Source organism: Carassius auratus, linkage group LG30F, assembly GCF_003368295.1.
Source record: "Carassius auratus strain Wakin linkage group LG30F, ASM336829v1, whole genome shotgun sequence".
Classification (NCBI taxonomy): Eukaryota; Metazoa; Chordata; class Actinopteri; order Cypriniformes; family Cyprinidae; genus Carassius; species Carassius auratus.
In genome coordinates this window covers 2218597-2244427 of record NC_039294.1, presented here as the reverse complement: position 1 = coordinate 2244427, position 25831 = coordinate 2218597, and the positions used below count along the sequence as shown (strand labels likewise).

At 36.6% G+C, this 25831-nt stretch overlaps 2 protein-coding genes across 5 annotated transcripts in view; one reads left to right on the top strand and one right to left on the bottom strand.

Moving 5' to 3' along the window:
• LOC113068017 (ras-specific guanine nucleotide-releasing factor RalGPS1) overlaps window positions 1-25831 on the bottom strand; it is a 125593-nt gene that overhangs the window by 44803 nt on the left and 54959 nt on the right. For all 4 annotated transcript variants that reach the window (XM_026240569.1, XM_026240572.1, XM_026240570.1 and 1 more), the window contains exon 8: window positions 21331-21457. In XM_026240569.1, the coding sequence (XP_026096354.1) occupies window positions 21331-21457 (127 nt within the window). The remainder of the gene's footprint in view (window positions 1-21330; window positions 21458-25831) is intronic.
• On the top strand, window positions 3934-17704 carry LOC113068018 (angiopoietin-related protein 2-like). The gene is made up of 5 exons (XM_026240573.1): window positions 3934-4346; window positions 6913-7900; window positions 12940-13133; window positions 15981-16251; window positions 17093-17704. The coding sequence occupies exons 2-5, from the start codon at window positions 6937-6939 to the stop codon at window positions 17290-17292; spliced, it is 1629 nt and encodes a 542-aa protein (XP_026096358.1). The 5' UTR covers window positions 3934-4346; window positions 6913-6936; the 3' UTR covers window positions 17293-17704.

Sequence of the window (25831 nt, the reverse complement as noted above, 5' to 3'; positions counted from 1 at the left end):
TCTTAAGTCCATCTTTTTACAGTCCTTAATACAGGTTTAGCTGATTTTAGCTTCTGTCTGTAGATAAGATGAACCAGACAGTGATCAGAACGCCCCAAAGCTGCTCGTGGAACAGAGTGATATGCATCCTTTATTGTGGTGTAACAGTGATCCAATATAATACTGTCTCTTGTGGGACATGTGATGTGCGGTCTGTATTTTGGCAGTTCACAGGAGAGATTTGATTTATTAAAGTCCCTGAGAATGATTAAAACAGAGTCCGGGTGTTGTTGTTCTGTCTCTGTGATCTGATCAGCGAGTTTCTGTAAAGCAAGGCTGGATGGATTAGCTTCTTACAAAGTTGCAGCTTTTATATTCTCCAGATGTTAACTGATAGACTGGAGTGATGTGGATTACTTGTGGATTATTGTGATGGTTTTTATCAGCCGTTTGGACTCTCATTCTGACGGCACCCATTCACTCCAGAGCATCCATTGATGGGCAAGTGGTGGAACGCTTTATTTCTCCAATTCTGATGAAGAAACAAACTCATCTCGGATGGCCTGAGAGTGAGCACATTTTCAGAAAATTCTAATTTTTAAGCTGAACTATTTCTTTAAAAGTCACTTTGCTTTTGTTTGGCCCAAAACAACATTAAGCAGATTTACTGTAGACATGCAGTGCCCTGCTGTTTTCCCCAACAGATTTACACCGAACAAAGTGAGGACATGCTGCAAACCGGTTCAAATTGTGTCAAAGTGACTCCCAGGAGTTCAGCTCAGACGTGGAATTTCAACATAAATCTTCTCATACTGAAAAATATCATGAACTGTCCTTCATCACATCCCTCATCAAACTCCCCTTTTGATGCTTAAAATGCTATTGTTACAGTGACAGACACCTGAAAGTGTGTGAGACCACACAGCAGCACAAACCAATGAGTCAGCAGGAACAGAGCCTTTCCTTCAGTAATGTTGTCATGAATAGAGACAGAATGAGAATCAGAATGATGACCAATTCCTGTAAAACAAAACTCTGAACAAAATGCATGCCCCATGCAAAATCAGCCAGGGTGTTTCTATGAAGTTTCTTGGTTGTTTTCTAGGTAGGCTCTTGCCGGTTCACGTCTTTATTTATGAGAAACAGTAATAAAGTATAATGAAGAGATGGTAAACACAAGCGTTCAGATACTTCACTGAATGGCCTCTTTGTTACAGAGAGAGGTCTTTGTTCTGACAGGTGAGCAGAAAGAGCGTGTGAATGTGTGTGGGCATGTGTCTCTATTGGTGGTCTCTTATTTTTGTTCGCAGGGGGTGTTGAAACAGTTGGACACACTTCACCCCAAAATACCGACCATCAGCTCAAACCATCTGAACTCAAATCCCAGGTCTTCCTATTCAAATCAGCTCATAAATCCACTGCAAACACTCTAAACATACAATTTATACAGTAACACTCTCTATGAAGCCTGTATATACAGTATTAAAGCACATATTAATGTGATTTCACCAATAAAAAAGGAGTGTTCTTAATGAATTAACTGCCTATGATAAGTATTATTAATGTTATTTTAATTATCAACTTGTTAGTTGTTCAATATAATTAACTGCAACAATAATGTAATAATAATACAGTCTAATTTAATTCAAATTTAGACTCAACTATCCATTTCATAAAATTATAGAATTTTAAATGCATGTATAATGCTTTATACAACTGAATTTTTTAAAAATGTTTTATTGTGAACTGTAACCAGGGTAACAACAAATTATATTTAATAATTAATTATTATATTTAAATTATATTTAATAATACATTAATAATTCAAATAAACACTCCACTATCTTTTGATATATCTTTAAAGAGTATAATGCATTAAAAAAACATGATCAACACCAGAAAGGATTTGTTAAATAATCTAATACAATGCATCATAAGCTTTAAATCAAATCAAATAAAAAAAAATTAATACATGAATAACTTAATACCTATAAGCTTCAAATGAAGAAATGGTGTTGAAATGCCAAATGACTTTAGTACAGTTGCAATGCGACTGCATACACGAACATATGAACAAAGTGGGCATTCCTGCTGATCACTTCCCAGGAATCCCAAGCAGCGAGGAACAATGTGCTGATGCAGGCGCAGCCGGTCACAAGATTTGGCTTTAAGATGGACATAATGAAGACCACATCGCAAGCCGCTACAGACACAACACTCTCCTCCTGGAGGAGCTTTTCAAGTTCAGTAGAGTACATCAGCTCTCGACTTCCTCCTCTTTTATTTGGCTCACCTGTGTGTCCCATCAATCAGGCTCTCTGTCAGACAGGACGGGGTGAGATCATGTCTCAACCAAACATCGAAAGGGTAATATGTGCACAGGCAGGTGTTCGATCACAACCAGAAACCTTCACAGGGTGTTTTACATACCGGACTCTACAAGCGTACAGATCAGCTAAATGTATGCAGCCAAAAAGTGACGAGAAATGAAACATCTTGTATTCATGAACAAAAACATCTAATGGGGATCAGCAAATAATAAGAAGATAATTTACAACCACATGCACCATATAAAAATCCAACAAAGACCTTTAGTCAGCTGCAGTGATTACATCTTCCTGTACTTCATTTTACTGTAAAATGACTATAAAGGCAATTATTTAAACAACTTTACAATTATATATATATATATATATATATATATATATATATATATATATATATATAGATAGCAAACAGGCAAAAATGCTAATTAACTCTCTAACAGTAGGTGGTGCTTATGGAAAAGCAGAAATGCAGTAAAGCAGTGCTATAATATATATTATATGGATATAAGTTGAAAAACATGCAAAAACAACATGAATAGTCTATTTCAATGTAAGAACCGCATATTTAAGTGTATATATAGTGACAGATTTGCAGGTATTGTACTAACCAGGTGCAAATTTACACGTTTCCAAAGACAAGTGATGTTTGCCCACAATCACGACCAGATTTTCAAAACAGTTCTATATCAAATCTATTCACAAATTCATAGTTCACAATTTTTTTTTTACATCAACTAATAAAAACTACTTGTAAAAACTTGTTACATAAGCATGAAAATACATATTTATTATTCTTCAGACTTGATTGTCAAGTCCACAGCGGTGGTTTTAACTTAATTGCTTAAAAAGCTAAAAGTCATTTCAAGTTCTTTCAGTTTTAGATGTGCAAGAAAGTTATGACATTTAAATGGTTGGGTTGTAATTAACCAGTTTGTAATTTATAATTTCCATCAGTTTGACCCATTCAAGTAAAAAAACAGGAGGTTCTCATTACATTAAAAACTGATGCACTGCATCTCTGAGAACACAATGAGCTCAAAAGAGCCAAAACATTATCCACAGCTGTCATTTTAAAAATATTTGAACTTTAAACACATTTCATAATATTTGTTTTATCTTTATACAGTTTTGACCAAGTATGAGCAAGAACAAATGATATGCCTTTAGCTGACAACATTAAAAATATGATTTATGTTTTAAAGATGCCTTTTTACAGTCTCAAGAGGGTGGGAATCATATTTGAATAGACAAAATCCAAAAATAACACCCCCCCCCCCATCAAAGCCTCAGAAGAGCCATCATTGTTTTCACAAAGAACCTATCAGTGAACAGTTCTTAAAATAACCATTTTTACTTTTAACATTTGAACAATCTAAACAATCGTTTTCCACAGTACAGAACCTTTTGTCATGGAAAAGTCCCATGGATCTTAAAAGGTCCTTTACGGAACAATCAACGCCAATCACGTGATTTGTAACAATGTATCAATAGTGATGACCATAATTTCTTTCCCGGGGGGAGGGGAAAGGGGCGGGGCCAAACAAGAACAACACCATTACCACAAACTAGAGAGAGAGAGAGAGAGAGAGAGAGAGAGAGAGAGAGAGAGAGAGAGAGAGAGAGAGAGAGAGAGAGAGAGAGACACAGCAGAGTGTTCCCTGTGTTCAGTAGTGATGAGTGGAGGTTAAGGACGTCTCTCTCTAAATGAATGTGTCACTCAAAGTGAACATTTAACAGCAAGCAGCAGCAGGATCATTTGGACAGAGACTCCAGCAGGACATGCAGACACATGCTGGGACACACCGAGGGAACTTAAACCACACTTAAAGAACATTTTACACCAGGACACAAAATGAGACTGTCACCCATCGTCCTATGACAAGAAACACGCCGGGGACGGACAACAGGAAAGAGGGACAGAATAAGGACAGAAAGGACAGTGGTGGATCTGTGATGACTTTCACTTCCAACCTGCCTGGAGAGAGACTGGAAGGATAAAGCAAAGAAAGAAAGAGTCAGGAACATCAGCACACTATCCTGGTAGGAGCTGTTTGTTTGATTAGAAACACGATGAAGTCAAATGAATCATGTTCTCTGGCTTTCACCTTCATATTGTCATTCCACTAACAAAAACACTCCACAAATTAATAGACTGTCACACAAATCATGCAATGAAAAGATTTCAAAACACAGATTCCATATTTACAGGATTTGCAGAATAGCTTTATTGAAATGTGCATGATTTTGCATGATATTTTGTTACTTCCATTTTTTTTTTTTTTTTTTTGAATGCCTGATTCCAGATTCTCCCTAATTGGGAAAGCCCTGATATTTAAAGGGCAATTGCATTTACTTATTTAGCAAGCAATGACATTTTTACATTTTAAGTAAACCTTTTAGACCTAAAATAACTACAACAAAATTAGACTTTAGACACAGGACGGTACTTTTTATTTTCAAGAGCTTATGACATTCCCTATTATGTTAATCACCCATGAAATCAGTCCAAAATATTTTTTGCATTTGTTGCATCTACAAATTATTCACTACTGATTAAAAGATCTATTGTCTTTGGTACTTGTTTGTCATTCACTCTTAAAATGTTTTTTTGGCAATGACCGTCCCATGAAGAACGTTTAATCTCCAGAGAACATTCCCATTCCATAAAAGGTTCATGGCATCACTGCAAACCCCCACTTCTGAATCTTTATAGTGTTAAAGAATATCAAACTGAAATGAAAACCAATTCATCGCACATCATCACAGCAATCCCGTGAGCAGGATTTGTGCCCAAAAGACATGCTTTCGGTCTGAAAGTAAATACTATATTTGCATTTTCTAAGTGAATACCAGCACTCACAGGACAGAAAAAGAAAGGTACAGTTATTGAATACTGAAAACGATCCAAGAAAGCCAGAGAAATCAGAGCTGGAGAGAAGCGGAGACCCTGATGACATCATCAGCTCAAGCAGGCAGTCCAATATGACATCATCACAGCCGGGTTCAAATTCTAATCAGATTTTAAATCCATGAAATCTAAGTCAGATTTTGAATGCATTTTCATGCATGACACAATGGAAGTGATTCTGGCAGTGCCCAATACAGCAAAACAGATCCATGTGCTGCTTTATTGGTGATGACACCAAAACACTGTCTAGAACACTGATCTGTGACTAGATCACAAAACTGAAGAAAAAGAGAGCAAAAAGTCCAAGTTCTAAAATGTGCATTAAATAACATTGTTGTCACTTTGATGCAATGTTTTCTTCCTAGTTGGGATCATAAATATGGTAGTTTTTACATGATGCAAGAGTTAATCATAATGCACAAATAGAGATTTTTAAACGTTAATGTGTTAAATGTGTTAAAAGTTTATACAAAATCAACAACTGTGAACACAGTGCAGAACTGTAAAACAGGGTTGGAAAAATCCTTATTCCCAACAGACAGTGAACAGGTTTCCTGAACCAATGCCAAGACAATTGCACAAAAAACAAACGCTCTAAAATAAAAGTTTAACACGGTTATGTAATTTTTTAGGAATATATTATTCATCATGCATGTTTGCAGCATTAGGTTACGGACCTTTGCTGAGGGTCTTGTGCAATCATGTTTATGTTCTGCTTGATTGAAATTTTTCTTTGATGACTCAAGGGTATGAATGTTTGTTTGTGCATCCAGTCCAAACACAAGACACATGATTCAGACATTAAAAATAAGTTAATAAAAAATTAGCATTAAATAATGTAGGAAAAAGTGTTAAACGATACTGTCTCAACTATATCTCCTCCCTGCGGCAGTACTATTGTTTTAGAGCTCTCTGTCCAATGTTTACTTCGGAAACAATCCCTGACACGAGTGGGAAGGAGCTCTTCCTTACTAATGAACACAATGAGAAACATGGAGCGCTGAGTCTGTTGCTGTTGGAGACGGTCTGTACACACAACACACCAAACCAAGCACTGCGTGCGACCGATTCTCCCAGCTGGGAATTAGAGCATTCCTGTGCTCGGGTGTAAATCTGTGACGCAGTCATTCAATGACCAGAGAAAATAGAAAAAACTAAAAGCCCAGTTGACCCTAAAATTGCACCAAATGCATAAAATAAAATGCTATTTTTTTAACACTACAGTTAAAAAAAAATTGAGGTCAGTAAGATTTTTTTAATGCTTTTATTAAGCTAAAAAAAAAAAAAAACATTTCAGACATTAATATTTCCTATAAAATTATATAATATATGTCCTTGTTAAAAGTCATATCAATTTTTAATATTTCTATAACATTTAATTTATGCTCCCCATAAAATACAGTAAAAAAGTGAAATATTATTATGATTTAAAATAACAGCTTTCTATTTGAATATGTTTTAAAGTGCAATTTATTCCTGTGATGCAAAGCTGTATTTTTTAGCATCATTACTCCAGTTTTCAGTGTCAAATGATCCTCCAGAAATCATTCTAAGTTGCTGATCTGCAGCTCCAGAAACTTTTCTTATTATAAAAGTTCAAAGCAGTTGTGCGGCTTCATATTTTTGGTGGAAACCAATACATTTTTCCCTAAATAAATATTCCTATAGTACAAATCCTTTTATCTCTTCATGTTCCAGCACAAAGACACATCTCAGAGAGCCATGAGTGTCCTCAATCTGAAGCGCTTTCTTCTGGCCCTGCTGACCATCACCCTGTCCAGACCTGACTCTGCTTCGCTTGGGTTCGCCGAGGAGTTCGAAAGCAGAGACGATGTTCTCGAAAGCGAGTTCATGTACGCCAGTCGTCCCAAGCGCTCTGCCGACCCTCCCAGCGCCTCGGACCCTGACAAATGCTCCTACACCTTCATCGTGCCTCAGCGCAAGAACACGGGCGCCATCTGCGTGAACTCCAAAGAGCCGGAAGCCCTGCTGGAGAACCGCGTGAACAAGCAGGAGCTGGAGCTGCTGAACGGAGAGCTGCACAAGCAGCGGCGGCAGATCGAGACGCTGCAGCAGCTGGTGGAGGTGGACGGCGGCGTGGTCAACGAGGTCAAGCTGCTTCGCAAGGAGTCGCGCAACATGAACGCCCGGGTCACGCAGCTCTACATGCAGCTGCTGCACGAGATCATCCGCAAGAGAGACAATGCGCTGGAGGTTTCTCAGCTGGAGAACCGCGTGCTGAATCACACGTCAGAGATGCAGCAGTTAACCGCACGCTATCGGGATCTGGAGCACAAATACCAGCACCTTGCATCGCTTGCCAGCAATCAAAGCACAATCATAGTGCAGCTAGAAGAGCAGTGCAGGAGAGGAGGCTTTGTTGGTGTTGGTGGACGTGGTGCTGGTGTTGGTCTTGGTGCTGGTGGTGGTGGAGGAGGTGGTGTTGTTCGTCAAACACAACCTTACCAGCCACCTGCAATCCTCCCGCAGCCTCCACAACATCGCCAGCCACCTCCGCCTCCGGTGCACCATACCCCCGTCAGGCCTTTCCACCCGCCAACCTACACCCGAAACAACAACCAGATCACCAATGAAATCCAGAGCGACCAGAACGTCAAAGCAATGCCACCGGCTTTACCTACGGTGCTTTCAGAAACACACAGCTCCTCCACAGATAAACCCTCAGGTGAGTCTCTTCACCGTTTACTCACCCTCATGTTGTCCCAAACCCGTACGACTTTGCATAGTCTTCCAAACATCAGACATATTAAGATATTTACAACCATTGTGCATCATCATGGTTGAAAATAGTCCTTAGAGGACAAAAATATCTATGTTATAAAACAGTGATAATTTTTTTTTACGAACATCAGTTCTGAACATATATATCTATCCATCTATATTTTTTCCCTTAAAGCTACAGTAAAAATACACAAAATTATTATTATGCATTAGCGCAGACATGATGATCAAAACAAAAAGTCCCTAAGGATGCACAAGGGTTAATGAAACCTAATAGATTTTCTTTCTCTTGACTGAAGGTGCAGACAGCCAAAACTTGAAGATCCAAAAATGGCCATAAAGGCATCATAAAACAAATCAGAGATGTGTAATCCAAGACTTGTGACGAGATACGATCACTTCATATGATGAAAAGATTTATATAAACATGCATATGCATAGCGCATCCCATATGGTAAACATGGAAACCTAAACAGGCGTGCCCAAATAAAACTAAATTAAAAACTCTTCATCATATAAAGTGATTATCTCTGTGTTTTGAAGATTATCCAAAATCTTATGGGTTTGGAATGACTTGAGGGTGGTAAATTATGAAAATGTTCATTTTTCAGTGAACTATCCTTTTAACATCATGTAAAAAAAACAAAACCATATGACTTTCTTTCTTATGTGGAACATAAAAAATATATTTAAAAGAAAATGTGTTTTTTTTTTTTTTTTTTTTTTTAGTCCAGTGAGGTTCAATGCTGTTTTGGACTGGATTTCATTATATTGACAATAACATTTTTATTGAAATATCTTCAGAAATGACAAAGGGCACAAAAATGATAACAGAAAATACATTTTTACATGAACCCATCCCTCTAAATCAGCGTCATCACTGATATAAAGATACACATTGAGTTGCATCGATTGTAATTTCAAAACAGTGGTATTGTTTGATGATGTATATACAAGCGCCCGTCAAAAGTTTAGAAAAAGTGGAATTTTGTACAATATTAGCATAAATCCTCAATTTTGTGATGACTTTGCATTAATTTACAGCAAAAATAAATCCAGAAAACATCTTAAACCCTGATGAAATTAATCTTAAATCAGTCTAACCTGGTTTTTTGGTCTTAACTGGTTCCCCTAGAAGTTGTCTGGGAAGCTTAACCAGCTAAGACCATCTTAAACCAGACCAAAATCTACCTAAGTGCTGGTTTAAGCTGGTTATTTTCAACAGAGACTGAATATTGAAACAATATTGTTTTTTGGTGTACTAAATTTAATGGCTAATAAATCAATAATCAATAATATCATGCACAATTTATGACATAAACAAAAAGACAGTATTGTTGCAATGATAGCTCCAAGTGACTCAAATCCATTATTGCAAGAAATAATAAGGATTTCTGCTCACACTGTCCAAAACTCCTCCTGGTCCATTTCCAAACATTGAAAAGACGCTGTATGTTAAGCAGATAGTTAAGTACTCAGAGAAACATTAAGCACTGCCTAAATTACACCACGCACCTTCTGCAAAACATTATGTACACGCAACAGGATCAGGGTGAGTAACGAGAAACATTTAAACACAACACAGCCAGCGATCTTCCTTTTCTTGCAGCGTTTCAGCAGATTTACAAGGTTAATTGTCTTTTGCACACCGAGTATGATAAATAAGTATGGATACGCCTAAATGGTTTGGTTACATCAGTGCTTCCAAAGAAAACAGCCTAAAAGTTCAGCCACGCAGGCCACACGTGGATTTCCCTGCTGTTGATCACTCGGAGCTTGGCCTGCGTCCCATTACAACAAAACAATTTGGCAACACATCCTCTGAACCAAGAGTGCACATTCATCTCGGGAGGAAAACCCTCAAACACATGAAGCACTTTGAAGTCCTTAAACGGGGGATTCCAGACACCATTCAGCAGAGAATCTGTGGTTTGACGGAAGGGTGTTGTTTAAGTGTTGTTTACTATTCTGCTATATGGACATTTCTTTGTGATAACTAGTGATTGCTTTAAATGCGGCTGTATATGAAATGCAGTAATGACAGGTTGACGGTACATGGTTGAGATCAATTCTCACTTTCCTGAAATCTCCCTCATAATATCACCAAAACACACATGCATGGTATATTATTAAAGCAGGTTAGAGTTAAAACATGGGATAAAAAAAGTGATTCACAATTCAAAGAAAAAAAGTCAAAAACTATTGAGATTCTCTACTATATCCACTGCAGTCTTCTGTAAATCCATCTGGTCTCCCTGTTGTCTTTATAACATGCCCTTAAATCACGCCTCTGCAAGTTATTAGCAAGATTTTTGCCCACTACAAACACTTGCAGCTTGCTAAAATGCTCTGTTTAAACAAGTATAATGCATCAGCTGACGAGACCGTTCTAATAAACATCCCACACTGCATCAGTAACACAACTTACTACTTGCTACTTTATCATATGCACAGCACATTAAGTCTTAGTTTCTACATGCAACATGAGATGAGTTATGCCATTTACAAATGCAAACATATATTTTATATAATGATACGCAAAATATACATTACAAAATACCTTTGTTCCTTTTTTTTTAAGTCACTTTGGATAAAAACAGGAGCTAAATGGATATGTAAAACATTTGTCATTTATCAGATGCTGCAGCATATGAAAATATTTGAAGGGAAAAAACTTCCACTGCAAATCTTTTTGGTGGATCAAAACTGGTCTGATGCTCAACTGTGCTGCATAATATATATATAAAAAAAAGTTATTACACCTTAAAAGCTTGTTATTACAATATTTTTGACAAAAAATATTCGCCAAAGAGATTATACAGTATGCCCTGTTTATAAAATAAATGTAACATGTGAACACCAGTGAAAATTAGGTTTTGCATGACAACTTGCTCTAAATAAATGTTCTTATGCATAAAAAAAAGAGATGATGAACAATCGTCTAAAACCTTATACAGAACACAGAAGGCGCTCTCAGAAAGAGAATCAGATTTCAGAAGAGACTGTGAGTAGCTCTTACTCATGAGATGAGACGGCTCTTGCTCATTAATAGTCTGGAAAACGATCTGGTCACAAGCAGACTGATTCCAGTCGTACCCTTAGGAAATCCTAATGCTTGATTATTCAGCAGCAGAGAGCAAAGAAAAAGCTAATCTGAATTGAAATGTCAAAAACAGCAGTCACTGAAAAGGCCGAGACTAATGAGAACAAAAACTGTAACGAATCAAATTCGACTGAAGAGATTCCATTGTATTTTTCTATTAAATTTTGAGGAAGAATCAACAAGCATGACAAAAGGTGAAACTTCAATCAACGTTCTCTGAAAGCGGCTGATTTATGCATGAACGTCTCGCTATAATCTGCTGAGGAGTTTGTTTCTTCATCAGATTTGGAGAAATTTAGCATTACATCACTCGCTCACCAATGGATCCTCTGGAGTGAATGGGTGCCGTCAGAATGAGAGGCCAAACATCAGATAAAAACATCACAATAATCCACAAGTACTCTCCATTATAATCCATCAGTTAATGTCTTGTGAAGCCAAAAGCTGCATGTTAGTGAGAAATAAACCCATCATTAAGACACAGAACTTTAAATCATCACTGCCAGCTAAAATATGAGTCCTCTATATAAATGTTCTTATGCATAAAAAAAAGAGATGATGAACAATCGTCTAAAACCTTACACAGAACACAGAAGGCGCTCTAATTTTTGTAAAAAATTATATATAAATTTTTACATTTATTTCTAACTAACACACAGCTTTTGGCTTTACAAGATGTTAACTGATGGACTGAAGTGGTGTGGATTTCTTGTGGATTATTGTGATGTCTTTATCAGCTGTCATTCTGACGGCACCCATTCACTGCAAAGAATGCATTGCTGAGTAAGTGATGCAATGCTACATTACTCCAAATCGGATGAAACAAACTCATCTACTTCTAGAACACATTTTTAGCAAATTTTTGGATGAACTATTCCTTTAATCCAGTTCAACAGGTTTTTCACAGCTGCTTGTTTTTGTATAAATCATCCTGGCAATGCAGCTCACTCACTATCAGATGTCCTGCATTGCATCCATGGCAGACAAAACAAGCCTCTTTCGTGTAAATCTGAATGCAATCGGTGTCTGTTTTGTAAGAGGTACCAAATGCTGCGGTCTTACTTCAACAGATACCCTCATCCAAACATCTTCCACCAAATTCATTAGCTTTCAAACGGAAACAAAACAAAAAAGAAGTGTTTAACATTCCGACTTCTGACGGAAAGACCCCGGAGAGGCCAGACAACATGGAAACAATAACCTGAAGGATCCCGTCTGAGAACAGAGGTGTGATTTGGCTCTGAGAGCGACGCTTGTTTGCAAACTCATTAGTCTCCTTTACAGGGATGCTGGAGGCAGGATGGGTTCAGTCAGTAGCAGAGCCAGCGTCATCATTTTCTAGATGATTTTCCATCTCCTTAGGGCAGTCGGTATGTTGCCCAAAAAGGTGTGGAGAACATGCAGCCATAATGAAAACAGCATTGCCTCAAATGTTCTGCTGGAAACTACTGGATCCAAATGAGAAAACAACATCTCCGCTACAATGGTTGCATAAGTGCATGGCATAACCGTATGAGGTCAGTGAGGACAAAAACTGCATGACAAACAGGCTCAATATGTTGAGTTAATTTGACCTATGAAACACTACAATCTGATAGTCATGACACAGTTGGGACGCATCAAATTCAATGGAGCTCTTGGAGGTCCTGACCAGGCATTGATCATCAATAAGTGACTCTCTTTCGCAATTCTGTTTTCTTAGAAAAGCAAACCTAATCATCGGTCCACAAAAACAGCTGGATTCATGGCTAGCGATGCTCCTATACAGAATAATCTAAAGCAGTTATAAACCACATCTAGGCTGCTTTTGACATTAAATTCAGAGATGCTTTAGAGAAAACCATGACTTAAATATCACATGTGTTTGCTTTCCAAAACAGGGCCGTTCAAAGATTGTTTACAGGCTCTAGAGGAAGGACACGCCAACAGCGGCATGTTTCTGGTGAAGCCGGAGAACACCAACAAACTGATGCAGGTCTGGTGTGACCAGAGACACGACCCCGGCGGCTGGACCGTCATACAGCGACGCATGGACGGATCGGTCAACTTCTTCAGAAACTGGGAGACTTATAAGGTCAGAAAGAAGTTTATATTCAGATCCAATGTAACATGTTTTCTTGGTTCAGCACAAATTAAGCTCCAAGTCAAGTCACATGTATTTACATAATGCTTTATACGATACAGATTGTTTCAAAGCAGTTTCAGATGATTCAACTGGAAAACAAGAGGGTTAATGTTGCAAAGTTCTTCAATTATAAACGATCTTCAGCTGTAAAGCAGTTCGAAAAACAATAGGTGCAATTATTCAGCTCAGTTTATAGTTCAATGTTGACTCAATTAAGCTAAGTGCAAAGTTTGCATAACTTCTTTAGTTCTTGAGAACTTAACTTAGTTCTTATGAAGTAAGTTTACAGTAAAGAAGCTCTACAGCTCGATTCATTTCAGTGTTGATTCAATTCTAATATTTAGTTGATTTCCATACAAAATAATGTCAAAATATCCCTTAGCATTAACAACAACCAAATGACGAGAAAAAAAAGGTCTAGAAAAAAATTTGGAAATTTGAAAACGGAAATAATAATTTTTAAAGCTGATAACCTGAAGTAGTATTTTTGTAAAACATACTGTAATAATCTTTTTTACAACTTCAAAAAAACAAAACAAAACACATTTTTACAGTGTTATAAACAGGGGTGTGACAAGATCTCAATATTAAAACGTGACAATATTTCTTGAATACTGAAAATATGTATGGTGATTTGATAAAATAGTCCATTAATCGCGAAGTTACTATTGGGTTAAATTTGAGTCCTTTTAGTACATTTCTCAAACGAAATAGCTCCAAATCGAACTGCTGTGCATCTCCGAACAATTCACTTTACTAAACCAATCTGCAGATCACAACGAAGAACTGAAGTGACATTCATTTCAAGATGATGTCGAAACATTTCAAAATGCAACTGCATTGTTTTGCAGTTTGTAATTTTTTTTTTTTTTTTAAGTGTAAAATCTCCTCTTGTTCTTGTGAACCCAGTGGTTTTGTTTCTTAAGCTACGTGTACTGTATCATCACGCCCCTAGTGTAGGTCTATGAGGGAATGTCTCCTGCAAATGAAGATGCTGTTATCATGTAAAAGTACGTCACCACTTAGCACTGATAAAACTGTATGCAACGCTTCAGATCTCAATCATTGGATAACAGCAGGAACTCCCCTAGACCTTCCCTTAGTCACAGTTAGTTAAAAGTAATGAGAGACACATTGTCCTGAAACCATGCCATGCGTGCATTCAGAGACTTCCATGACAAAATGTCTTAACCAGTCAGCCTCACAGCAAACTGCAGCTTTTAGTATTTTCTGAAATCATCCAGAACGTCACTTTCAAACGTCAAAGAAATTTGGTTATGCAAGATGGGTAAGGTTTTCAAACAAGGGCCAGGGTTTTCCACAAAAACACTGTCTGATGGAAACACCGTTGACGTCATCGGTGCCCAGAACTGAAATCAGGACCAGAAGAGCCAATGTGAAGGGAAATGTCCCAATGACATTATAAATCCGGAAAGCACATAAATGACAATTTTGAAATGCATTTCATTTACATTCCATCAAATAAAAAAATAATATATATATAAAAAATAATATAAAATAATATAAATTCTATAAAGGTTGTAATGAACATCTGTTAAAAGAATAAAATTCCTTTGACATTAATGATCTCAACATGCCATGCCACTTTTGAATTTGAATGCAAAATTAAATGTTGCATAAAGATTCTTTAAAATTACTTCATTGTGTTGCATGGAAAAACTAACCACATTTAGGTTTGAAATGACTTGTGGCTGGGAGGAAATAATGACAGAATTGTATTGTCTGGTTGAACTATTTGTTTAAACAATGAGCAACACAACAGCCATCTGGAGTGAAAGTCTTAGCTGGTGATTTATCACATGCATTAGTAAGCTGTGTTCACGTCTCCTCACGATACACTAGGTGTTCAGCTGGCTTGTCTCTGACATAACGTGTCATTTCTGTCTGCCATCAGCTAGTTACATGCAGTATGTTCTCAGGTGTTTTAGATGCTGCGGTCAGACCTGCTTCCTCTGAATGAATAATGACTCCTAATGCTGAGACGGCTAAATACAAACACGTGTGTACAATATTACTGGAGTTCTGGCAGGATTCAAGATATGACAAAGAGTGTATAAAACAAGAACGAGCATGACCATTTAAGAAAAAAAACTTGCTAAAATAAATGTATTTTGAGAGAGCTACACATAACAAAAGAAAAAAAATACAGGAAATATGTCAGAGGTACTTCATGCATCACAAATTTCTTCAGCTATATTTTGTGTTGTAAATAAATTAGTGCAGTCAAAGGAATAATCGTGATTAATCGCATCCAAAATAAAAAAATTGTTTACAAGTATGTGTGTGTGTTTTGTTTTTATTGTGCATTTAAATACACACACATGAATGTATATATTTAATAAAAATGTTATATTTATATATTAAATATATTTATAAAATAAATTACAGCAATATAAATATAGGCATCTAAATACCTGCAACTTTTTCGTATGCGATTAATCGCAATTAATCATTTGACAGGACTAAACATATCTCATATATTATAAATACATACAAAAACAAGACAACAGTTTAAGGAGGTAACATTATATCCTACGATCTTAAAGCTTTTCACTGCAGTGGACATCATGCATCAGATGGTTAAATAATTGTAAAAATGTATATTATATGTATATATGTATATATATATATATGTATATATATATGTATATATATATATATATATATATATATATATATATATATATATATATATATATATATATATATATATATATATAGTATTATTTTGGGCTGGAAGTGTTTGATTAACAGTCTCTTTTTGTCTTTTCTTAGCAAGGATTTGGGAACATTGATGGTGAATACTGGCTTGGTTTGGAGAACATCTACTGGCTGACCAATCAGGGCAACTATAAGCTGCTGGTGACGCTGGAGGACTGGTCAGGGAGGAAGACGTTCGCAGAATACGCCAGTTTCCGACTGGAGACGGAGGCGGATTTCTACAGGCTGCGGGTGGGCCGTTATCATGGAAACGCCGGGGATTCACTCACCTGGCACAATGGGAAACAGTTCACGACGCTGGACAGAGATCACGACGTGTACACAGGTATCAAACAAGCACTGATCGAGCACCACAACCAATTGCTTTACACAAAATTGACAGGTTTTGCATTGTTGAGCTCGCATTATTATTGCATTATCGGTTCCACCATTGTTTTTTAAGCGTTTGGGTTAAATAATGTCTGTGGTTAACACAATTTTCACATTTTATTCTACAACATTAAATACATCAGTAACAGAGTTATTATGCACTGTATTAAAAAACAAAATAATCTTTAAGTGTTTGTGTTGTTTTAAAATTAAAAAAATAGTAAACACAAATCTCCATGTTGTCACTTAGTACAACTTAATGTCTAAGTTTTAATGCAATAATATCTTAGTCGCATTCTTGAAAAAACGATTGCAAATCAAACTTAAAGATTGAAAGTGTTGTCGGAAACTTAATGGTGACATTGAAGATGTGAACATGATGTAGTTTGTTTAATAGCCTACGTTCAGCTATAAAGTTCTGGTGATTTTATTTATTTTAGGCTTCAAAATGTATGGTGGGTTAATTTGTAACGATTATCTTGCATGAATCAGACTTTTATTTATTATTTTCTGCCTTATTCCAAAAGCCAGTGAAAAATAGTGCAAGTAGAGAGTTCACACTAAAAGTTCCAAAAAGAAAAAACGCACTTATGATGCAGTTAATTAACCGAAAAAATGAAGTGTGGAATGTTGGATGCTTTTTGCACTCAAAAGTTGCAGAATGAATTATGTAGTGGAGGGGGCGGGGCTATCAGACTACACTACACGGTTGAGCACACAGTGCATAAGTGCATAGTGTGCCATTTCAAATGCAACTAAAGTTCACTTACTCAAAAACCTAATTTCCTCTCATACAGGAAACTGTGCCCACTATCAGAAGGGTGGCTGGTGGTACAACGCTTGCGCCCACTCCAACCTGAACGGCGTGTGGTACCGCGGAGGTCATTACCGCAGCCGATACCAGGATGGAGTTTACTGGGCCGAGTTCCGCGGAGGATCGTATTCCTTGAAGAAGGTCACTATGATGATCCGACCGAATCCCAACACTTTCCATTAGAATACCACGTGAAGGAAAACGCAAGTCTAATGCATCATAACTGTAAAAAGTGCAATGTTAATGTTTTTTTTTTGTTGTTAATTATTGATTGTTTACTTTGTTACAAATACATAATATGCAGTCAAACATATGCAAATTCAGAAATAAGAAAGTGCAATGACTTCATGAAGGAGACACACAACTCCCGTCGTCTTGGGAATCTTCCCAATGGTGTCCCAGTGTTGTGGACACTGAAGATCAAGTGAAAATATCAGAAAAACCTCAGTCTACAAACCTGGCAACTCAGGTTCCACATGATTTGTAATCTGAACAACATCATGTGCATCCTTACAAGTGTACTTCCAATGGTCTGTATGTTTATACGACCTGATCTTAACAGGCATCCAGTCAACTTGTTCTCACTGTAAGAAGTCTAACCTTGAAGAACTGTAATTTTAAGTTTACATTAGTGCTAAAGAACATGACCTGTTATGTACTAACTGAGGCATTTTACCCCTTTCTATTGACTTCCAATACAGGATACACTACAATTGTGCCCAGGATTTATGGACATCTAAAACTTTTTTTTTTCCTTCTGTCATAATTTAGAGGTTAATGTAGCCTAGTCATTGTCTATGCACCTATTTACTAGATATATGTAGCTTAGGAGACTTGAATTGGTACAGTACATTGCAATTGTGCCTTGAAGTGGACTACATAGGATTTTTCATGCAAAAAAATACATTCCTGTTGCCATTCAGAGGTAAATCTATCCTAGTCAGTGTGTATGCATCTATTTTCTTACTCATTTGTAATTGAAAATGCCTGATTGGGTTCAATGAACACATTTAAACCACAAAAGCAAAGCCTCTGCAAAAATCACAAATGCAAAGCATGTCTGTCTTGTATATTATTGTTTTAGTGCAACAATGTGCTCTGCATTCATATGTCCATGAATGATTTCACTCTGGTCCTTTAGACTGAGTGCCGTTTTGAAACAATTTGTATATAGAAACTGTTAGTGAGTGTTTTTGTTATGCGAAGTATGGCTGTGTTGTGTACTTACAGAATTTTCCAATAAATTATGTACAGCTACAACAAAGTAAAGACAATTTATTTTGGTTTTCAGCTGCAAGAAACACACAAGTGTTGCCCTATAGACTACAATACATTATAAAGACAAAAGACCGATAGTGATGGGAAGTTCGGATCATTTTACTGACTTGGAAATCTTGTGAAATCTCGTTCAGCAAAATGAACAAATCTTTTTTCGGAGTCATTTCGTTCATTTGATCAAATATAATTAAAATCGTATGCGTTACTTCGCTAACATGTCTACTAGTAGCCTATTTACGCAAACGTTGATCACACGTTACTATTGAGTTATTATTATCATCGTCACCATTATTAGAATGATTTACTCTTAAAGTTACTGTGTTTCTGGTCTCAAATTGTAGCTTTTAACTTCTTATAGTTTATAAATGTGTGAATTTCTGTCATGATGGCTATTTTCCATACACTGAATCTTGCAACAAAGGTAATAAAGAGTTGGTTATTATTATTATTATTATTGAGTCTCTTTCTGGCTCAGACTGCATTGACTGGCTACTTGACTAATTCCAGTACTCCATCACTCCAAGACGACTCATTCTTCCCGAGTCACAGTAAAGATTTGTTCAAAATGATTGTTCAAGAACGACCCATCACTTATATAAAGACTGAGCTCGAACCTCTATGTTTTCACTTTACAAGCAACTCAAGGCTCTAAAGGGCCTTACGGGAAACTCTGAGCGCGAGAGAACAGCCCCAAACCGTTGCTTCTCAAACATCAATCATTATAAATGAAGACGGTGTCATTAACATTAGTTTCCAATCGAGCAAAGCCTTGTAAATGACTGGAAAATATATTAAAGTCAAGCATGAGATGAAATTGGCATTTGCAAGCCGTTTTTATTCCTGAAATGTAAAGCATTTCCAATCTGAAATTTGAGGGAAAACAGAACAGTGAAAGTGATTTTATTAATCAGATATAAACTGAATTGTAAAAAGTACTGGTGATCAGAGGGGAAAGTCCTTACAATCACATGCACTGTTGAATCAAGATCAGGAACATATTTTAATAGTTAATAGAAAATTTACTCCATTTAAATTACTTCCAGAATGTAGATGAGTTTGTTTTTCATCAGATTTAGAGAAATTTAGCATTTCATCACTTGCTCACCAACGAATCCTCTACAGTGAATGGGTGCCGTCAGAATTATATTTTTCTTCAATGAAAACATTACCATTTAAATGTTAAAATATTACAAAACATGTGTACTGTTTGGCTTAATTCATCCTTCTGACGGCACCCATTTACTGTAGAGGATCCACTGGTGAACAGTGATGGAATGCTAACTTTGTTCCAATGAAGAAACACACACACCTACAAATTTCAGCACATTTTCATTTTGAGATGAACTTAATAAAGAGGTTTTAAGATAATATAGAGGTGTCCAACAGATAATGAGAGCTTCTGTGGCTTTCTGTCTATGTTTACTGTAAGTAGATGCCCACGACTGCAAGTAATGGGCATAAAAGAGAGAACAACACGCTGATTGTTCAGCATGATGGGTCATTTCAGGGTCATACTCTGAACACCACGTGCTGGGTCACATCAATGCATGAAGGTATATTAGTAAGTTTATGTTTAGAGCATAACATTGTGCAAACCACCTTAGCCACCTTAAAATGAAAATTGCATTTTGGTGCACAAATCTACCAACTACAGGTGCATCTCAATAAATTTGAATGTCGTGAAATGAAGTGGGTTTTTGTTAAATGTGAGCCAAAATCATCACAATTAAAAGAACCAAAGACTAAACTAGTTCAGTCTGTGAACAATTTCAGTCTAATTTATTGAGATGCACCTGTCCATGTCCAAGAACTGCAAGAACATGAGAACATCCTCTCCAAGAAATGCTTAGACAACCCTAAAATAACAGCGCCTAGAAATCAAAGCCAGAGTACCTGATATGAGCTTTTAATAAGCGCTTGCCTCCATCTTCACCCAATTTGAGTTAAATCAGAAGAGCAGCTGTAAATGACTAAGCTGAGGAATATGAGACATAGTTTCCATTGTCTTCCCTGATTACTGATATCCCTGTAACAGAGGGTTTGGAATCAATTTATTATCGAGTCTCCAGACTAACTGAGAATCTGTGAGGTAATGAGAACCGTACGTCTGTGATCTCTCTGAGATGGACAGAGATAGAGTTCAAAGCACAAACAATGGAGTTCAGTGTGCATTAGAGCGAGAGAACATGGGAAACACTGACAAATGCCTGAAATAAAAACAACACAAAAAACTAACCTGAATTGCATGTTTCATATTTAAACACGGAGAATATTTGTTCCAAGGAAGATCTCATATTGATAAAGCATGCATTATGCATGTTATCATTATGTTTTAGAAACTCTGTAAAATGACCAAAATTGCCATTATATATTTTTTTATAATCAAGAGCTCAAAGACAGAATCAGAAATCTAAAGGCTGAGAAAACAGTGTACGCTTGTAGCTTTCCACACATTTCATGAAACAACAGAATTAGGTACAAACATCTGGCCGCACGACACATGAACAGAACTAATTTCTATATTCTTACGCAAACTGCTGCATTGAACTGAACGTGACATTTCGCATCAGATTTAAGTTCAATGTGTTTATGAAATGATGACTCAATATCTCAGTATGTGCAAATGTCCAGATGAGATGCATTGTATAGACATAAGTCAATTTCAAGCTTTTATGAATCTTTAAAAAAGAATAAAACCTACCATAATACATTGAAAAAACACTCACAAAACTTTTGAACGGTTGTGTGCATATATATGATTTTTTAAAGAAATTTATCTTTGTATTCAGCTAGAAATACTTGTAGAAAGATTTGTAGGAGGATATGATGTATTTACAGAATCTACCAGCAGATGCAAACCGGACGGCAGTAACCAGACAAACCCTGATCCCTCGCTCCGGCAGATGTTAAAGAGATCATTCTTCCAGACAGGTGAAGACTCACCCAGGTAAGGGATGCAGGGCACCATCTTGAGGGAGCGGATGTACTCTCTCATCCTGGCACAGTTCTCCTCTTTAGAGATCAGATAGTCCAGCTTCTCAAACGTGGCCTTGTCCTTCCGGCTGATCAGCTGAAAGAAAACAGGAAAGATGCGGCACTGATCAGAAGCTGCTTTACTTGAAGTTTCCATGTTTATTTACTTGCAATTTCAGTTTAATTATTAAAATGGTTTAACAATTAATAGAAATAGAAAAGTAAATCCGACACCCGACACAATGGGTTTCTCACACTTTTCAGTGCTACGACACACAATTGAATAAGATCCAACAAACCATCCTCTCACAGATTTCTGACAGTGAAACTCAAACAGATGAAGAAGCATTCAATTCTCTTTGGATGATTCAGAAGACAAGTCTTCAGTTTCAAGTAAGCTTTGAGTTTTAGGTTTCATAAGCTCTCATGCAATTCATATTTTATGTTTGGCAAGCTACAATAAAAGTTTTTTTGATTTTTACCAGACTCTTCTCTGTTTTTCAAGGCCTTGATTTTTGGCAAATTGCTTGGAAACCTACTGAGTTCCAATTTGACCCCTAACACAATCGATGTAAGCTAAATTCGGACAGCATTTCCAAAAACATTGCACGCACATTCATGACCCTTACTAAGAAAGTCACAAAACTCAAGAAGAAATAAACGGTTAAAACAGCGTTTCAATGCACAGCTGGTGGATCATAAAGAGGGACTTTCTCAACACGATGAGTAAATGCAAACAAACGGTTTCTAGCAGCCCGTCCCGAGTGAATGAACAGCCTGCGGAGGGAACCCATCAGACCTATTGTTTTCTGATGCTTCTTTTAAACACTCTGAAAACACACATGCATATCATTTCTGTAGGTAAAAGACCTTAAGATCTATAACATACTGTAGTCAATCATTTGTACGCTAAATCTGGGTCAAACTGTCCTGAAGATAAAGCTAATATTTGGGAACCGTCTTGGTTCAGAACTGAACTCCATGCAGGCATGTGAACACAAACATGTCTCTTTCGGACTGTTTGGTGACGACAAATTAAATGACAGAAAAAAAAAAAAAATCTCCACTGTGCAACTATTGAAAAACATCTAAACATTTGGGCTTGCTTTTCCCGATAGGTTTATTAGTTTATACTGTACCTCTGGCCACCCAGCTTGTTTCAAAATACAACCAACAACTCCAAAGCCACATGGTGCAAAACTCAGGAGACGCTCGCGCCTCCATACATGTGCCTCATTAAGAATGACTCCGGCTGGTCACGCCATGAGATCATGGAAGCTGCGATCTCATTGGTTTACGAGGCTCAAGGGGACAATGCTAAAGGCTTGTAGATTTGCAGTGGTAAATACCTCATGATGGGAAGAAATAGACACATTTGAAATTCCACTGACTACTACAGAAAACTGTGGGCAAACCACAGAGCTGTGGAGCACTTGGGCTCAAGACACTGACAAGGAAACATCAAGACACAAGTCAAGGCACTCAAACCGCTGAACAGAGATATAGATTTGAAAAAAAAGAAGCTAAAATACATGTTATTGGGAAAAGGTATACAATTTAAGTATAAAATACAGTTCAAAAGTAGTTTTTGAAAGAAGTCTCATATGCTCAGCAAGATTATTTAAAGATGCTGTATTTTCAGCATTATTACTTCAGTGTCACATGATCTTCAGAAATCATCCTAATATGATGATTTCTGATTATTAGTAATGTTGACAACAGTTGTGGAAGTTTGTGTGGATTTCAGGATTCTTTGATGAACTTAAAGAATGATGAAATAAAACTTAAAGATAAAAAGAACAGCGTTTATTTGAAACTTTTCATTTATTTGAAATCACTTTTGATTAATTTAATGCATTCTTGCTATAACACAAATGAATAAATCCTACCTTTTTTGCTGTTTATTTGTTTATTTAATTTAGTTATTTAGCTAGTTCACAAACATAGAAAAAAAGTGTATCAAAAATATCTTCTAGAAGAATACATTTCAGTGACTGAATCTTATTTTAATTGAATATTACTGATAATGATTGATACATGCAGATTAAATGGTTACGGCTGATCAGAGGAACAATTATTTTAGATTTTACATCATACTAGACAATTACGTCGAACTTATGCATTAAGCAGATACTTTTATCTGAATTGGATTAAACTGCATTCATTTACAGTTCATGCATTCTCTAGGAATCGAACCCATGACCTCTGCGATTCTAATGCTATGATTAGCTACAGGAACGCACCTCATTTTCAGAAGAAACCATTAATACGTTTGTTCTAATTACTAACCTTTAGTAAGAGCAATAGGAATAGATATGACTGTCCAAATGCCACTAAGTGTAATAAAATAAAGTCTTCACTTGGTAGGTGGAAATGTCGATTACATGGGTATTCTGTAAAAGGCGCACTGCGGGATTGGAGGGAAGAAAAAAAACACTGCACAAGAGGAAATTTCCTTCAGTTCATGTTCAGACAGCGCAGACAGCCTGCTAATATATCACTCCACAATGACATGACCCTTCCCAACAAGCAAGCAGACAAATATCCTTTCAGTGGCTGCATAGGAACAGTTTTATGATGGGATTTCAGACTAAGCTAGATGGACGTCAGAAAGCAAAGCTAAAGAAAACTGAGGACGGATGCTATAAAGACATACACTAACTCAACTCACCCAGCATGGAAACTTAAGAGTGAGCCGATAAAATGGAATATGGAATGGGATACGAGGAATGGGATGTGAAATCGGGAAAGTCAGCATCTTGGTGTTATAGTTGGCAGTGGGATAAGAAGTTTCGGAAGACACCGTGTCATGTTTCATGTTTGTGGTGAGCAGGTTTGATTGAGATGGAAAATGTGATGGATGAATAAGGCGGGAAAAAAATGGTGTATGACTTCCTCTGAGAATACAGATGGATTGCAATGAAAGAGGAAGCACGATATAGGAAACACAAGCACACACACACACACACACACACACACACACACACTAGGCCTCGCTGCTTGGAATCATCAGATATGCTTACATGAACTGCGAACTTACTGAAAAAAGAGACCCAAATGATTTTAACACATGTAACCACAAACGAAAAGAACAGAAATTATGACAAATGATTTAATTTCTGATTTGGAATTTGAAACAGCGTGATGAATTATGACAGCTGCAGTTACAGCAAAAACAATGCAATACAATAAACAATATGACTTAAAATATTGAGCTATTATTATATGTATACCAGGGCTGCTGGATTATGACAAAAATCATAATCACGATTATCTCGGTCAATATTGTAATCGCAATTATTTAACACGATTATGAGGGGGCCATATGACCAAAACTTTATGTGAGTATGTTTTTTTCTGTAAATAAGGTTGCTATGACATCTACATTGTAGAGACCAGCCGAATTTCAAACAAACAAAAAGACCACAAAATTATTGAAAATAATTAAACTGTCAGTAATAAAAAGCCAAGAATAAATACAATAGAATAAAACGATACAAATGAAACAAACCGTGCTTTAATGTTTATTTTATGCAAGTCTCAAGCAGCCTACTACAGAAATGAATACATGTAAAATAAAACAGCAGTCTTCACTGTAAGAATTAAACTTTTTTTGTTTCTTAAAGCTACAGAAGTCCTTCACTCAAGAGCAGTGTGTGATTATAGATTTGTCTTTTGATGTTTGATTAATAAGCACACAGTCATAGCAGGAAAATAGCCCGCTGTCACTTTAAGAGCCGCATGGATCCAAATTACCGTAACACATGTATTTTCATTCTCAACTCTTTATGTTAATTTATTACATGATCGATGAAGGTATACATGAATAATCACTAAGCGCAGCATACATTTTTGCATGTGTCTGAGCATTCAGGCGCGCACCTTGAGCTAAAAGATGATTTTACATGCACGTGTTCTGTTCTGTCTCGAAGCGCATATCTCCTTCTGAGGAGCAGCGAAAGTTCTCCTTCACGCTTTTAATATCATTAATAAATATACTTTTAGAAATAAAGCATGTCCCATTATGCAAATGTCAGGTAACATGATATTACTGATTTGCACGGGAAATTGGGCTTTTATGGAGGAACGAAAGCGAAGCGCTGCAAAAAGGGGGTGGAATGGAGCGCAATAATCATTTTATCTCGATCGTTTAAAATCGCAATTAATCGCACTGTTATGGAAAAAACTAATAATGCATTCAGTATTAGAGTATTGTGCACTTTTTAAATAAAAAAATAGGCCTACTGCTACATGAACAAATGTGTAATAACATTTGGTTTGCAAACACTTTAAACAAATAAGGTGCTTTTTACAGCAGTGTTCCTTTTACATAGTAGCAGTTTAATATAATTATTGTAGCTTAAATCTCACATTATAACATTAATGTAATTATATTTAATATAAAAAAGCCATTTATTAATGCATATATTTTATAGTTCGTTACAGAAAAACTAGTTATGCTCAGAGTCCA

Excerpts from the sequence above, each read along its gene's own strand:
- LOC113068018 (XM_026240573.1), top strand. The coding sequence starts at position 6,937 with ATGAGTGTCCTCAATCTGAAGCGCTTTCTTCTGGCCCTGCTGACCATC. Across the intron at positions 7,901-12,939 it reads CTCCACAGATAAACCCTCAG|GGCCGTTCAAAGATTGTTTA; the intron begins GTGAGTCTCTTC and ends TTTCCAAAACAG. Across the intron at positions 16,252-17,092 it reads AGATCACGACGTGTACACAG|GAAACTGTGCCCACTATCAG; the intron begins GTATCAAACAAG and ends CCTCTCATACAG.